Here is a 13,188-nt window from a genome sequence, read left to right as displayed (position 1 = left end):
CACGTCGCATTAAATTGAACGTTTGCGGTGATTGGCCGTGAGCAAATCCATACTAATCATCTTTCTTTTCTAGATCTGTGAACAAAAAGGATTGAGTGCCGGTATCGTTTGACTGGGGAAGTTTCGATACTACTTCGGTGTTGAGTTATTTTGGTCGATACCTTAAAATCGAGTACCGTTACGCAGCCTTCATCATCAGGTACCAGGCTAAAACAGTTACCTACCCTTCAACATCAGGTACCAGGCTAAAACAGTTACCCAGCCTTCATCATCAGGTACCAGGCTAAAACAGTTACCCAGCCTTCATCATCAGGTACCAGGCTAAAACAGTTACCCAGCCTTCAACATCAGGTACCAGGCTAAAACAGTTACCCAGCCTTCAACATCAGGTACCAGGCTAAAACAGTTACCCAGCCTTCAACATCAGGTACCAGGCTAAAACAAGTTACCCAGTCTTCATCATCAGGTACCAGGCTAAAACAGTTACCCAGCCTTCAACATCAGGTACCAGGCTAAAACAGTTACCCAGCCTTCAACATCAGGTACCAGGCTAAAACAGTTACCCAGCCTTCAACATCAGGTACCAGGCTAAAACAAGTTACCCAGTCTTCATCATCAGGTACCAGGCTAAAACAGTTACCCAGCCTTCATCATCAGGTACCAGGCTAAAACAGTTACCCAGCCTTCAACATCAGGTACCAGGCTAAAACAGTTACCCAGCCTTCAACATCAGGTACCAGGCTAAAACAGTTACCCAGCCTTCATCATCAGGTACCAGGCTAAAACAGTTACCCAGCCTTCATCATCGGGTACCAGGCTAAAACAGTTACCCAGCCTTCATCATCAGGTACCAGGCTAAAACAGTTACCCAGTCTTCATCATCAGGTACCAGGCTAAAACAGTTACCCAGCCTTCATCATCAGGTACCAGGCTAAAACAGTTACCCAGCCTTCAACATCAGGTACCAGGCTAAAACAGTTACCCAGCCTTCAACATCAGGTACCAGGCTAAAACAGTTACCCAGCCTTCATCATCAGGTACCAGGCTAAAACAGTTACCCAGCCTTCAACATCAGGTACCAGGCTAAAACAGTTACCCAGCCTTCAACATCAGGTACCAGGCTAAAACAGTTACCCAGCCTTCATCATCAGGTACCAGGCTAAAACAGTTACCCAGCCTTCATCATCGGGTACCAGGCTAAAACAGTTACCCAGCCTTCATCATCAGGTACCAGGCTAAAACAGTTACCCAGCCTTCATCATCATCAGGTACCAGGCTAAAACAGTTGAGCTCATCAGAGACCAAAAACTAAATCTCTCCAACATTTTTACCTCAGTTATTTCTGTCCAGCAACCTCCAGTACGCTATTGGCTAGTATTTTAGAATCCACATCAACAATGGGAAAAAAGTGGTATCACTCTAGTGCTGCTATCTAAGTACCCTTATTTCGAGAAGCTTCATAGCATGTGGGCCCAGGTCATGACAATGGAAAAGAAATGTAAAAACGGAACATGTGCTAGGAATAAAATAGTGTGTAGGCCGTTGTGTGTGTGTGTCAGTCTGCTTTCTCACATAAAGCTATAATAAAAACCAGGACCGGCCACCACTTTGAGCATGCCTCCACACGCATGCTCCGCTCTGCTCCGCTCTCTCCTGAATCCTCCCAGTACCAGTCTCCTTCAGCATCCCCATCGCAGCCGTGAAAACATTCCAGGCATTCCCAAGGTCCAGTCCAGGAGAACGATGCAAACTACATAAAGCAGAGAGACGGTCTTCAAGAAAGAAAGCAAACACAACCAGAACGTTTTAACGTGGAAGTGCAAAAAGGAGGAACGCTTCGCTTCCCTTTCTCACTCGTAAACCCACAGCTGGGCTCAGTGTTCAGTGTCATTGGTCCTATTGTTGAAAAGGTGAAAGTACCGTAAAAGTAGTGTAACTCATCCCACATTATCTCAACCTCACCTTCCCCTGTCCTCCTCGTACCCAAGTCTGGTTGCTCCTCGTTAACCGGCTTCCGTCCCAGTCTCTCTCCGCCTCGTTCACTGTCCTCCCAACGCCCTCTCCCACCGCGAGCCTCTCTCCTGTCCTGGAGGAGTCCGGTCTTATATAAGCCGCGGCGGCCGCCATTACCGGCCCCTGGCCCTGCTGCCCGGGCTGGGCTTGGGCCGGCAGAACCCGCGGGAACTGCTTAGCGTCCAGCAGGTCTTTGTACTGGATCTCCGGACGGATCATCCTCAGACAGGCCTGCGTGGTGGCGTTGTCCAGCCCGGCCTGCAGCTCGTAGCCCAGGATCTTCACCAGCCCGCTCTGGAACGGACGGATGGTTTTGTCTCGGATGCGGTGGGCCTCCACGGGCTTGCCGCCGTCCCTCAGGCAGACCCGGGCCAGGACCTCGCGCCGCGTCCTGAGCAGGGCCAACTCCTGGTCCATCCGGGCGCGGCCGAACCGCTCCACCTCCTCCCAGAATGTTTGGTTGAAGGCCTTGTAGAGATGCCAGTCTAAGGCGTTCCACTCTCGCAGCTTACCCCGCTGCTCCAGCGTGAGCGACAGGTCGGGGGGCGTCTTGGCTTGCCGTCCGCTTCGGACGCCGACGCCGGCCGCCGCGGCAGCGGCCGCCGCTTTGCCCACCCAGCTCCCGCTCATTCCCCCGACGCCGCCGCTCGGCTTCTGCTGCCGGGCGTTGAGGCTGAACGAGACGACGGCATCCAGCGGCCAGCAGAGGGCGTGTCTGAGCAGGACCATGGACTGGTCGAAGTACTCCGACACCAGCACCAGCTTGAAGGCTTTGCGGATCAGCGCCTCGCCCCGTTGGGCCAGCGCCACGGAGAAGTTGGCGTTGTGGTCCAAGCCGAAGTCGAACCACAGGAGGTTGCGGGCGTAGTGGTTGTTACGGAGACGGGGGTCGTAGTATTTCTTGGGCTCGTCCGCAAAGTCGCCCAGGCCTCGGGCTTTCCGGAAGGCGGGCGCCACTTCTTTGTAGTAGGCAAAGGAGGACTCAGCCAGAGACACCGGGTCCCGCACGATGGAGAAGTAGAACGTGTCTGCAGGCATCACCTTCTCCACCTGCAAAACAACATGACTCAAAATGTCATAGAAATAAGATTTGGTTTATTTTTGGTCCAATATTTGGTTGCAATATTATTGAGAAAAAAGGGAAAGGGGGAGTGAAAAAATAGTAAAGAAGATGAAGAGGAATAAACGGAAGAAGTCAAATGAAGATGGCTGAAGTAAAAACACAGACTGTGCTTGTTTAATTAAATTCTTGTCAGGGTGGGAAAGTCACTGAAATGGCATTTAGACCATGGGACATTACAACTGTATCAACAAACCAATATATTCAACTAACTCTAATGATACTTGCCTAAGACTGGTTATTAGGGCTGCACAATATGCAAAAAATAAAATAAATAAAATAATATTGTGATTATATTGACATATATTGTGATTGCGATATAAGTCACTAATCACGATTTTAGTGGTAATGGTCATTTTTGCATTTCATTTTCACTGAAAAAAATAAAAAATAAAAGCAAAAAAGCATGTTCCCTTCCATCTGGAGAATATGATTTGTAGGCCGGGGCGTCTCTGTAGAACCACAATGCTTCATTTAATGCTATGTTGTTGTGACACATTTTACCTTTATCAAATAATTGCAGCTCCTGCGATATATAGCACTTGGCCATATTGCGACTTCGATAATATTTTGATTAATTGTGCAGCCCTACTGGTTAAATTATTCGACCGCACCACTTCCAGCATCATATCCTCGATCATTTCAGTGTTAAAACAAACATCTCTGCTAATGCTATTGCTATGCTGCTGCAACAGCGCCAACTGCTGCTCTGCAAATCATCGCCTCAGCTCTGCAAACAAGTCCAGGCAATAAAGAAAACACTGTTCACTTTCTGCATTCTTTATCACCTCCCGGCTCCACTCTCTCCCTTTATCAACATCTTCTATCATTCAGCGTATCGGGTTCAACTGATATTTTTGGAATAATGCCACCCGCCATCAATATCTTTACATTTGACCTTTAAATTCCAAAAGGAATTACAAGTATTCACGGTTTCCGCAGGATTTAGATTCTTGTCAGGGTGGGAAACCCTCATTTAGACCAAGGGGCACTCAAATTCTCTACTGAAAACGCAGAGCAGCAGCAACAACAACAAAACAACAAATACTGCCACGAAATAAGCGACAATATACTGGGCTTGGGGTCCAAGCAGATTGAAGCAGAAAACCAGATGCAGATGACTTGAGAGATTAAAATGATGAAAGAATGTTGCCTCTCAAGCCATTTTCGAGATAATTGCAATAACATTATTGTTATAGCGGCACCTTGAGGTCAATGAGTGTCATTTTATGTGCCTGAGTAGTGGGTAGAATTTGCAAGCCATTTTGGTGAGTTTCGGTCTTACGGTTTTTGTTGCTGCACAAACACTTTTAACGGAGAAAAATAAGAAAGAATTATAATGATAACAAAAAAATAGGGCACCACCAAGCAGCAAATTCTAATGTCATATATTAGAATAAATTGAACCATATATCCATCATAGAGGTCAGGACTGGACCAGATCCCAAGGTCCCATAAATGGGCGTAACCCTGTAACACTCAACAGCTGGGTAAAGCCCACGAGTCAAGACCCCCCCGCACCCCCCCTCCACCACATGACTCACCTCGGGCTTATTAAACCTCATGTGATTCCCCATGATGTGGAACTCCACGGCCCCGGGCCCGCGGTAACCTTTGACCCGGTGGGCGTTGAAGGGCAGCGGGTAGCCCAGCTGGTAGCCCAGCGGCAGGGCGAAGCGGAGGTGGCGCTCCTCGCCGAAGCGGTAGAGCATGTTGAGCACGGTGCTGCTGGCCGTCTTGTGGGTCTTCAGGAACATGAGGTGGGTGTGGGGCCGGCACGAGCCCAGAGAGGGGCCCTGCGCCTCAGGGGACGAGAAGAGCGAGCGAGGGGCCGGCTGGACGCTGCTGTGGGACACACGGAGGGGTGGGGTTGCCTTTAGCGTTGCATGCTAAGGTCATAGAGCAGGGGTTTTCAAAGTGGGAGGCGGGCCTCCCCGGGGCTATAAACCGTTTCAGTGGAGGCTCAGTGAATGGAAGTGAACATATATGACATTATACATGAGATCATATAGAATAGCCTAATGTGTGTGATTTGGAAGACATAGTTCAGAGATACAGTAGTTTTGGGGAAGTTTGCTGTGAAAAAAATATTTTCAGACAGACCTCTTTAGGTTTGTTATTTGGTGTAGTCCGTATGTAAATTTAAGCACACACGAGGGCTTTGTGAGTCAAAGGGTGCAAAATCTGAACGTGAAATTGATAAATCATGCTCTCAAATTGCTTGTAAGACCGCTTGCATTTAGATAGACAAATAATTCCATAAGTCTGAAGCATGTCAACAGCAATATCAGACTATCTTGGCTCAATTTGTCGAGTGGCAATGGGATCAAATAACATAATCGTGATATGGGGGGGGGGTTCTTTATCCAAGTTGTGTCTAAGTTAGGGGAGGCCCACAGTCTCAGACTTTGAAAGCCCCATATCAAACTGTAGTCCTGTTAGGAGAAGGGATGATGAGGAAGACCTTGGTAAAATCACTGAAACAGGTGCTCTTTGGTGTGGCTGCAGAGAAGCATGAGTCAAAGGTTCAAGTGGGATCCTTGCGGAGGTCAAAAAGGAGGAGTGGAGAGCAGGAGAACTTGAAAAGAACCAAGGCAACAACAGTTTCAGGACAAATAATTAAAAGGCTTTTATTGTGGCATGGCTAAGCAAGTTAAAAACAAGGCCCTATACGCACGCATGTCAGCTCTGCAGCTCCCTGATGAAGGCTCTGCGGAGTTGACGTGTGTAAGACCTTGTTTTTAACTTGGTTAGCCATGCCACAAGAAAGACGTTTTCATTATTTGTCCTGAAACAGTTGTTGCCTTGGATCTTTTCAAGTTCTCCTGCTCTCCACTCCTTTTTGACCTCCGCAAGGATCCCACTTGAACTTTTGACTCATGTAGTCCTGTTAGATTGGTCTGAATGAAGAGACGATGATGCTGGTTGGGTTGTGTTTCACAGAGCAACATCTCACATAGGGCTGCAACAAACGATTAGTTTCCTTATTGATTACTCTGTCGATTATCACAAATAAGGTGAAAAATGTTGAGCACTTTTTTCCTCCCAAACCCCAAGATGACATCCTCAGTGTCTTCTTTTGTCGTGACCCACAGTCCACAATATCAAGTTGCTTTTGTTCTTGGTAAATTGTGGCTGTAATCCAGTGGAGCTGTCGGGTCGGTTTGGGGTGACGAATATTTATAGGCCATGTTTTTATGTTCTGGCTGAGAACAACCCAGAGTCACACAAAGACTTCTTGACAGACAGAGGGACCGCAACCCAAACCTCCCCCAGGACCTTCAGACCCAGATGTTTATGGAAGAGGATAGAGGGGTGTGTGTGTGTGTGTGTGTGTGTGTGTGTGTGTGTGTGTGTGTGTGTGTGTGTTTGCGGTGGAGGAGCACACATAAATGGAAGCGATAAGAAAGAAAGAAAGAAAGCAAAAGAAAGAAAGAGAAAGAAAGACAAAGAGAGAGAAAAGAAAGAAAAGAAAGAGGCCCTTCCTAGAGAGTGTGCCTATCTGGTGAAGCAGTAACAGAGGAGTGTGTGTGTGTGTGTGTGTGTGTGTGTGTGTGTGTGTGTGTGTGTGTGTGTGTGTGTGTGTGTGCGTGTGCGTGTGTGTGCGTGTGTGTATGTGTGTGTGTGTGTGTTTGTTTGTGTGTGTGTGTGTGCGTGTGCGTGTGTGTGTGTAGACAGAGCAGCAGGTTACAGTGGAGAGGACTTTCCCCTCAGGCACACGGCCTGCAGTCTTTACAATACACTGCAGACTGTAAAGGAATGTTGGGCTGGTCTCCTTCTTCAGCTGAGCCAGTGAGTTGGGGGTTCTTACACGTGTAGTACTCCGGCGGTTGGAGAATTGCACATCTTTACCTTCCTATTCACCTTATGTTGTTCATACGCGGGGGTGGGCCAAATTTTTCCGGGTTGTGTTATCACTTCCGGTGGTCATGGTGCCAAATACAAAAGAACGTCAGAAGAAGAAAGCTGTTTTTAGAACAGGAAGGCGTTGAACATCGCCCGCAGCTGCGGTCTGAGTGATACAAATCAAGTCAGATGAGATCACGTCTATAAGAGCCGCAGACGTTAACGTAATTCCCTTGAATGCGAGAAGTAAAGAGCCAGTTACTTGGCGTTGCTTTCTTATACATTGCCGTTTGCTTTTATTTGGTATGTTACATACAATTGGCTAAATTATTAGTTAATTCAGAGTTAGATGATATTGGAGCAGCCGGCGATTTTTCCCCTTCTTCTTTTTTGGCCGGAAGTCACGACACAACCACACAACCGGGTCAAATGGGCGTGGCTACATAAGGTGAATAACAGTATGTTATTCGTCGCTGCTACGTACGTAAATGTATATAGTGGAAACCCTGGAACAGTCCACACTTTAGCATTGACTATGAGTTATAGTAGCTTCATGCTAACACTTTAAAGGAACACTCCGCCCATTTTCAACCAGCTTTGTATCATTAGAACATCAGTAGTATATCAGAAAACTGTAAACTGTTTTGAAGTCTGTCATTTAATTTGACAGTTATTGAGTGTTAAAGTGTGGACCAGTGACATCACTGGGCCACACTAACTCAAATTAATAACTCATTAACTCAAATCAACTCTCAATAACTGTCAAACTATTCATCATTCATCTAGTTTGACAGTTATTGAGAGTTGATTTGAGTTAATGAGTTATTAATTTGACTTAGTGTGGACCAGTCACTGGTCCACACTTTAACACTCAATAACTGTCAAATTAAATGACAGACTTCAAAACAGTTTACAGTTTTCTGATATACTACTGATGTTCTAATGATACAAAGCTGGTTGAAAATGGGCAGAGTGTTCCTTTAAGGCCCAGACAGACACACCAAACCCACGTCAAAGAACTAGGGGCAATAAAGGCTGACTGTCGCCTGTGCCAAAGGTTGCACAGACTACAGCGTGCCCTCTTTCTCTTCTCTTGCACCACTTCGCTTAACGAGCTGACCAGCCAATCAGAGCGATTTCTCTACCAGCTGACCAGCCAATCAGAGTGATTTCTCTACCAGCTGACCAGCCAATCAGAGTGATTTCTCTACCAGCTGACCAGCCAATCAGAGTGATTTCTCTACCAGCTGACCAGCCAATCAGAGCGATTTCTCTACCAGCTGACCAGCCAATCAGTATGATTTCTCTCACCGTCGGCCGACTATTAACTACAGTATTACTTTAAACAACCACATCTCCTCCAGTCATCAGATCTCCTCCAAACCAAGCAGACTTGGTGAACAGGTGTTACTGGTCACTGTTGTTAGTAGTTAGTAACGCTATCATTAATAAGTCGTTAGCAACATTGTCCTTAATTAGAGCTAAGAGGCTAATAATATACTTTCACTGCTTGTGAGGGCGAGAGTGCACATGTCTCTTGTGCCCATGTGTGCGTCGTCCATCCATGCCCATCTAACGTGAGTTAACGTTGACCTCTGACCTCTTGTTGAAGATGACCCCCAGCAGCTGGCCGGCGAAGGCGATGGCCACGAACAGCAGCAGCGCCTTCCACATCCAGACCGGCCCGAACCGACCGCAGACCAGCCACCGCAACATCCTGCCCGGGGGAGTGAGGGGGGGGGGGGGGGGGGGGGGGGTAGAGAATGAGGCAGAGAAGATGATGGAGTAATGGAGTGGAACAGGGTACAAACCAAGATGGAGTCATATGAAAAACAGAGGGGGGGACGATGTCGATGTGATGGAGAGATTGGCAGAGCGTGGGAAGAGAGAAAAGACAGGAGAGAGGTAGGGAGGGCGGGAGGGGGGGTAGAGAGAGCAAGACAACAAGCAGAGCGAGGGGGCAGAGAGAGAGAGAGAGAGAGAGAGAGGTTTGGATGACTCATACAACAAACATGACTAAGACATCATGATGAGGAAGAACCTGGCTGAAAACATCCACAGACTAAAAGTACCTGTTCCACTGCTCACATTCCAGGACATTCACACTTCCTGGAAGTGTCTCTATGGAATCCATACTGTGTACAGCAGCAGGTATCGGCACATCGTCGCTCATCGGCCGATAAAGGCTTTCAAATGAAAAGATCGGCATCGGCCCGTAACGAACATTTCTACGCTAACCCAGCAACCAACCAAGCATGTTGAAGTCCGATGAATCTTACAGTGACATACGGAAAATAAAAATATGGTATGTTTTACATAACCTAAGTAGAACTAGTTTTCTTATTTTGCCCAGTGAATGTGTACGTTTTGAAAATGTGTTTATCAGATGTCTGCATCTGCCAGTGGGCCGTCACGACGATAGCCATAATAATGTGTTAATTCCGCTCCAGGAGAGACTCTATGTTCTTCGAAATTATGTTGGGGGAAAATGCGCGCATACAGTATATCGTAGAGCTGTCACTTTTTAATCGAAATTCAAATGTAACTTCGAATGTGGGGGAGGGGGGGATGTTCGATATGTAATTGACCCATCCGAATTAAAATAATAATAATATTGGGTTGTTGTTGTTTTTTGCTGCGGGGGGATTTTTTTAGCTGTAATTCCTTGATGATCCAGCAGAGGGCGCTCCGCTCTAACAGCTTGACCTATCCTGACCACCTGACATTTCTTCACACAAGTTGTTGTTTGATGAGAGACACAAGACAAAATGGAGGCGCGGCCGATTCTGATGCAGACAACAACAAAGCCAGGAGCGGACAATCACAACACTAGCCTCAACGCCACTCACAACATTATAAAACGGGACCTTCTTCTTAGGCTGTGTCACTTTGGGTTTCATCTGCTCCACAGCGCCAGATGTATCGGTTGGGTGCTCAGTGGTTTGGTGGTGTATTGCAGGTTACAATTTTGAGCATCAGCTCTGGCATGTGAATAAGGGCTCGCTATTGGAAACTACAGACTACAGAATATTTTGGAATACCATGGCCCCGGATACTTTTCGGATATATTCGAACAAATTGTGGGTCAATTAAAGTTCGTTCGAACTTTATTTTTGGAAAAAGTGACAGCTCTAGTATATCGGCATCTGCAATCGGTCAAAAGAGTTGGAAAATATCGGCATATCAGATATCAGCAAAAATGCAATATTGTGCATTATCATAATAATCCTGCTGGGTTCCACCTGAGAGTTCTAGTGTCTCATGGTGTTATTCTGGACATGCAAATATGAAGATAACAAAGCATCGGCTATTGGCAGATTCAGTCCAGAAATATTACCATTGGCCTTTCAAAAACCCATATGCGTCAAACCCTTACGATATATTGCACACCCAAAACAAATTGACCAGAGCCAGTATATATAGCCACTGATAACTCATCAGAGGTGCCTGTCTCTTCTTTGAGTAGAAACTGACCTTTGAAAAAATAAAAAATAAAATAAAAATAAATAAATAAGGGGGGAAAGTACCAGAGAGACGATGAGACTAGTGACAACTTGTTTACAGATCCAATTTGTCATGTATGCCAGACAGACGCAAGCCAATACAGAATAGGAAGTGGTCACAACAACCGCAATGTGGTGTTACTTAGTCTGCAAGCCTGCACTGGTGCAAGAACAGCTGAGTGCTGTTTTTAATCCTGTGTGAATCTACCATTTCTGTCACTTGTCAAGTGAAGGTTCCCTTGCAAATTACCTTACATGTTGTATTTTGGCGAAGACAGAGGTCCGCTGGTAATACTAATCCTGTGTGTGTGTGTGTGTGTGTGTGTGTGTGTGTGTGTGTGTGTGTGTGTGTGTGTGTTTGTTTATCACAGGATAAATTTAGGCTGTAGTTCTACAGAAGTTTTGCAAAATCAGGAAGTGACAAATTGTAAAATGTCATAAGGTCGTTTGCCACCGGTGATTTCGGTGAATTTCATTACTTATGGCCCTCATATCATGGAAGGGGCCTTTTTCACAGCAGCCTTTTTGTCTCTAAAAGGCAGGGTAAACACAGGTGCAACCAACACATTAATGAGGGTCCCGGCACTGGAAAACCTAAATGGATTGGAAGTTGGAAACCCTCATTAATGTTTTGGTTGCACCTGTGTTTACCCTGCAGTTTAGACACAAAATGGCTGCTGTGAAGAAGGTCTCAAATCTATACCGGACCCGTTTTTGCCCGAGATATTACAGACCTGACTCAGACTGGTGCATGTCCCAGAGAGAGCGAAGACCCGAGACATGGACCTGACAAATCCTGGTTGTGGTATTTAAAATAGCTGCTAAAAATGTAATTCTCCTGCTAAAAACGTGTATCATGTCAGACACAACGTATGTTAGCCTAAAGGAGATCAACATAACAGAAAGACTGTTCAAGTTCTCGACTGACCATAATAGAACATGGACCCGAACCCGTACGGGTCCTGGTCTCAGAGGGTCCAGGTAGACCTGTGAAGACCTCTCTCGAACACAGTTACACAGAGCGATGTAGAGGAGGGACCCCACCTCAACAAGCATATACTGTATTTGGGTCCTTGAAAAGCGTTATATAAGTCCCATGTATTATTATTACTATTATGAATAATAATTCAGTTAATTTAGTGCCACCTTACGAGTCTCAGTATAATAGTAACCTTTATGAAATTCATAGTTCATAGTTTAGCAACACTAGTAATGTTACCAGATGGGTTCATATATAATGCAATATACACACACATACACACACACACACACACACACACACACACACACACACACACACACACACACACACACACAGACACACACACACACACACACACAGACACACACACACACACACACACCTTTATTGACTGCAGTCTATGGCACACACACCCCGATATGTAAAACGCTTTGTGTGTCACAAAAAAACACTAAATAAAAGCTATTATTATTATTATGAATGATGATACAAGTGAAAAGGTTAAGCGAGCATGCATTGAGAGCATTGATGCACATAGCCAGTGGCCAGTGGCCCCACCACTCCCACAGTCTGCACTACAACACAGCAGACAAAGAAGCCATTGGGAAATATAATAGAGCTTTCATTTGAATCCACACAGACAGACAGCATGACTTCTATAATAGCTGCTCACTGAGCGATATAATGCCTGTTAACGGGAGAGAGAGAGGCCTTTAGTGGAGGAGACCCCCCCTCTCCCTCTCCTCTCCCCCCTCCTCTCGCTCTCTTTCTTTGCAGGATCACAGCCCGTCCGCCGCTGCCTTTTCTTTGCCCCACAATCACTCCATCTGATCCCGTTTCAAAGCGCCCTCCGCCCCGGGGTTTTTCCCACCACCGATCCACCGAGTCTGTCTCTTACCTGGCTCTCCGTCTGAAAAGCATGTCTGTGTGAGCCCCGGCCCGGTGTTGTTGTGTAGGGGCAGAAGGCACGGCGCATCTCGGCGGAGCGGAGGGTCCCGGTCAAGCCATCATGGGCACCACGGTGACGGCGCGGCTGAGTGGATGCATGGCCATGGTGCTGCGCCGGGAGAGAACCAGGGGGAGGTGTTGTGGAGGTTTTTGTTCCCGCTGCTGTTGACTATTCCTCCCGTCTACTCTGTGCTGCTGCCCCTGTGTGTTCGCGCTGCAGCTTCCCCAGAAAGAGCGCTTGCAGTGCGGCTGCGGGGCAAGCTCTGCTTCGCGTTGTCTGTTTTTTTTTTAGTCTTTGATTGTGACTCAGACAGTAGCTTGCAAGCAGGTTGGAACGAAGATACCGTCAAGCCACACAGAATATAAAAGAGTACTTCCGGTCACACTTTCCAAAAATAAAAGCCTTATTGACAGTAGGGATGGGAGGAAATCGATACAGCATTGTATCACAATATTTTGTGTGGCAAATCATATCGCACAAATGCCAGGTATCGCGATATTTTACATTAAATGAATGTAATGTTGTCATTAATGTTAATGACAGATTTTTGTTTGTCAGTCTGGATCCCATTTTGCTGCAATAAAAATATTGAAGTGAGATGAACAGACTGGAAACTTGATCTCATTAGATAAAACAGATGTTGACAAAGTTTTGTTCCCCCCTTTGGGACATAATTTGCAGTTGAAAAAAGTTAATAACTTGCACAATATCACAATATTTTTCTAAATTGTATCGTGACATGGTCATGGTGATTCCCAGCCCTAATCAACAGAAA

General features: G+C 46.3%; 1 protein-coding gene across 1 annotated transcript; it reads right to left on the bottom strand.

Moving 5' to 3' along the window:
• Positions 1-1,947: 1,947 nt before the first annotated feature.
• On the bottom strand, positions 1,948-12,385 carry gal3st4 (galactose-3-O-sulfotransferase 4; the record flags this gene model as incomplete). Its single annotated transcript, XM_083640628.1, has 4 exons — positions 1,948-3,063; positions 4,678-4,978; positions 8,580-8,696; positions 12,363-12,385. The coding sequence occupies 4 exons, from the start codon at positions 12,383-12,385 to the stop codon at positions 1,948-1,950; spliced, it is 1,557 nt and encodes a 518-aa protein (XP_083496754.1).
• Between the last annotated feature and the right edge of the window lie 803 nt (positions 12,386-13,188).

Source organism: Poromitra crassiceps, assembly GCF_964638095.1.
Source record: "Poromitra crassiceps genome assembly, chromosome: 7".
Classification (NCBI taxonomy): domain Eukaryota; kingdom Metazoa; phylum Chordata; class Actinopteri; order Beryciformes; family Melamphaidae; genus Poromitra; species Poromitra crassiceps.
Note: the sequence above shows the minus strand (reverse complement) of the source record. Positions and strands in the feature narration are given on the sequence as shown.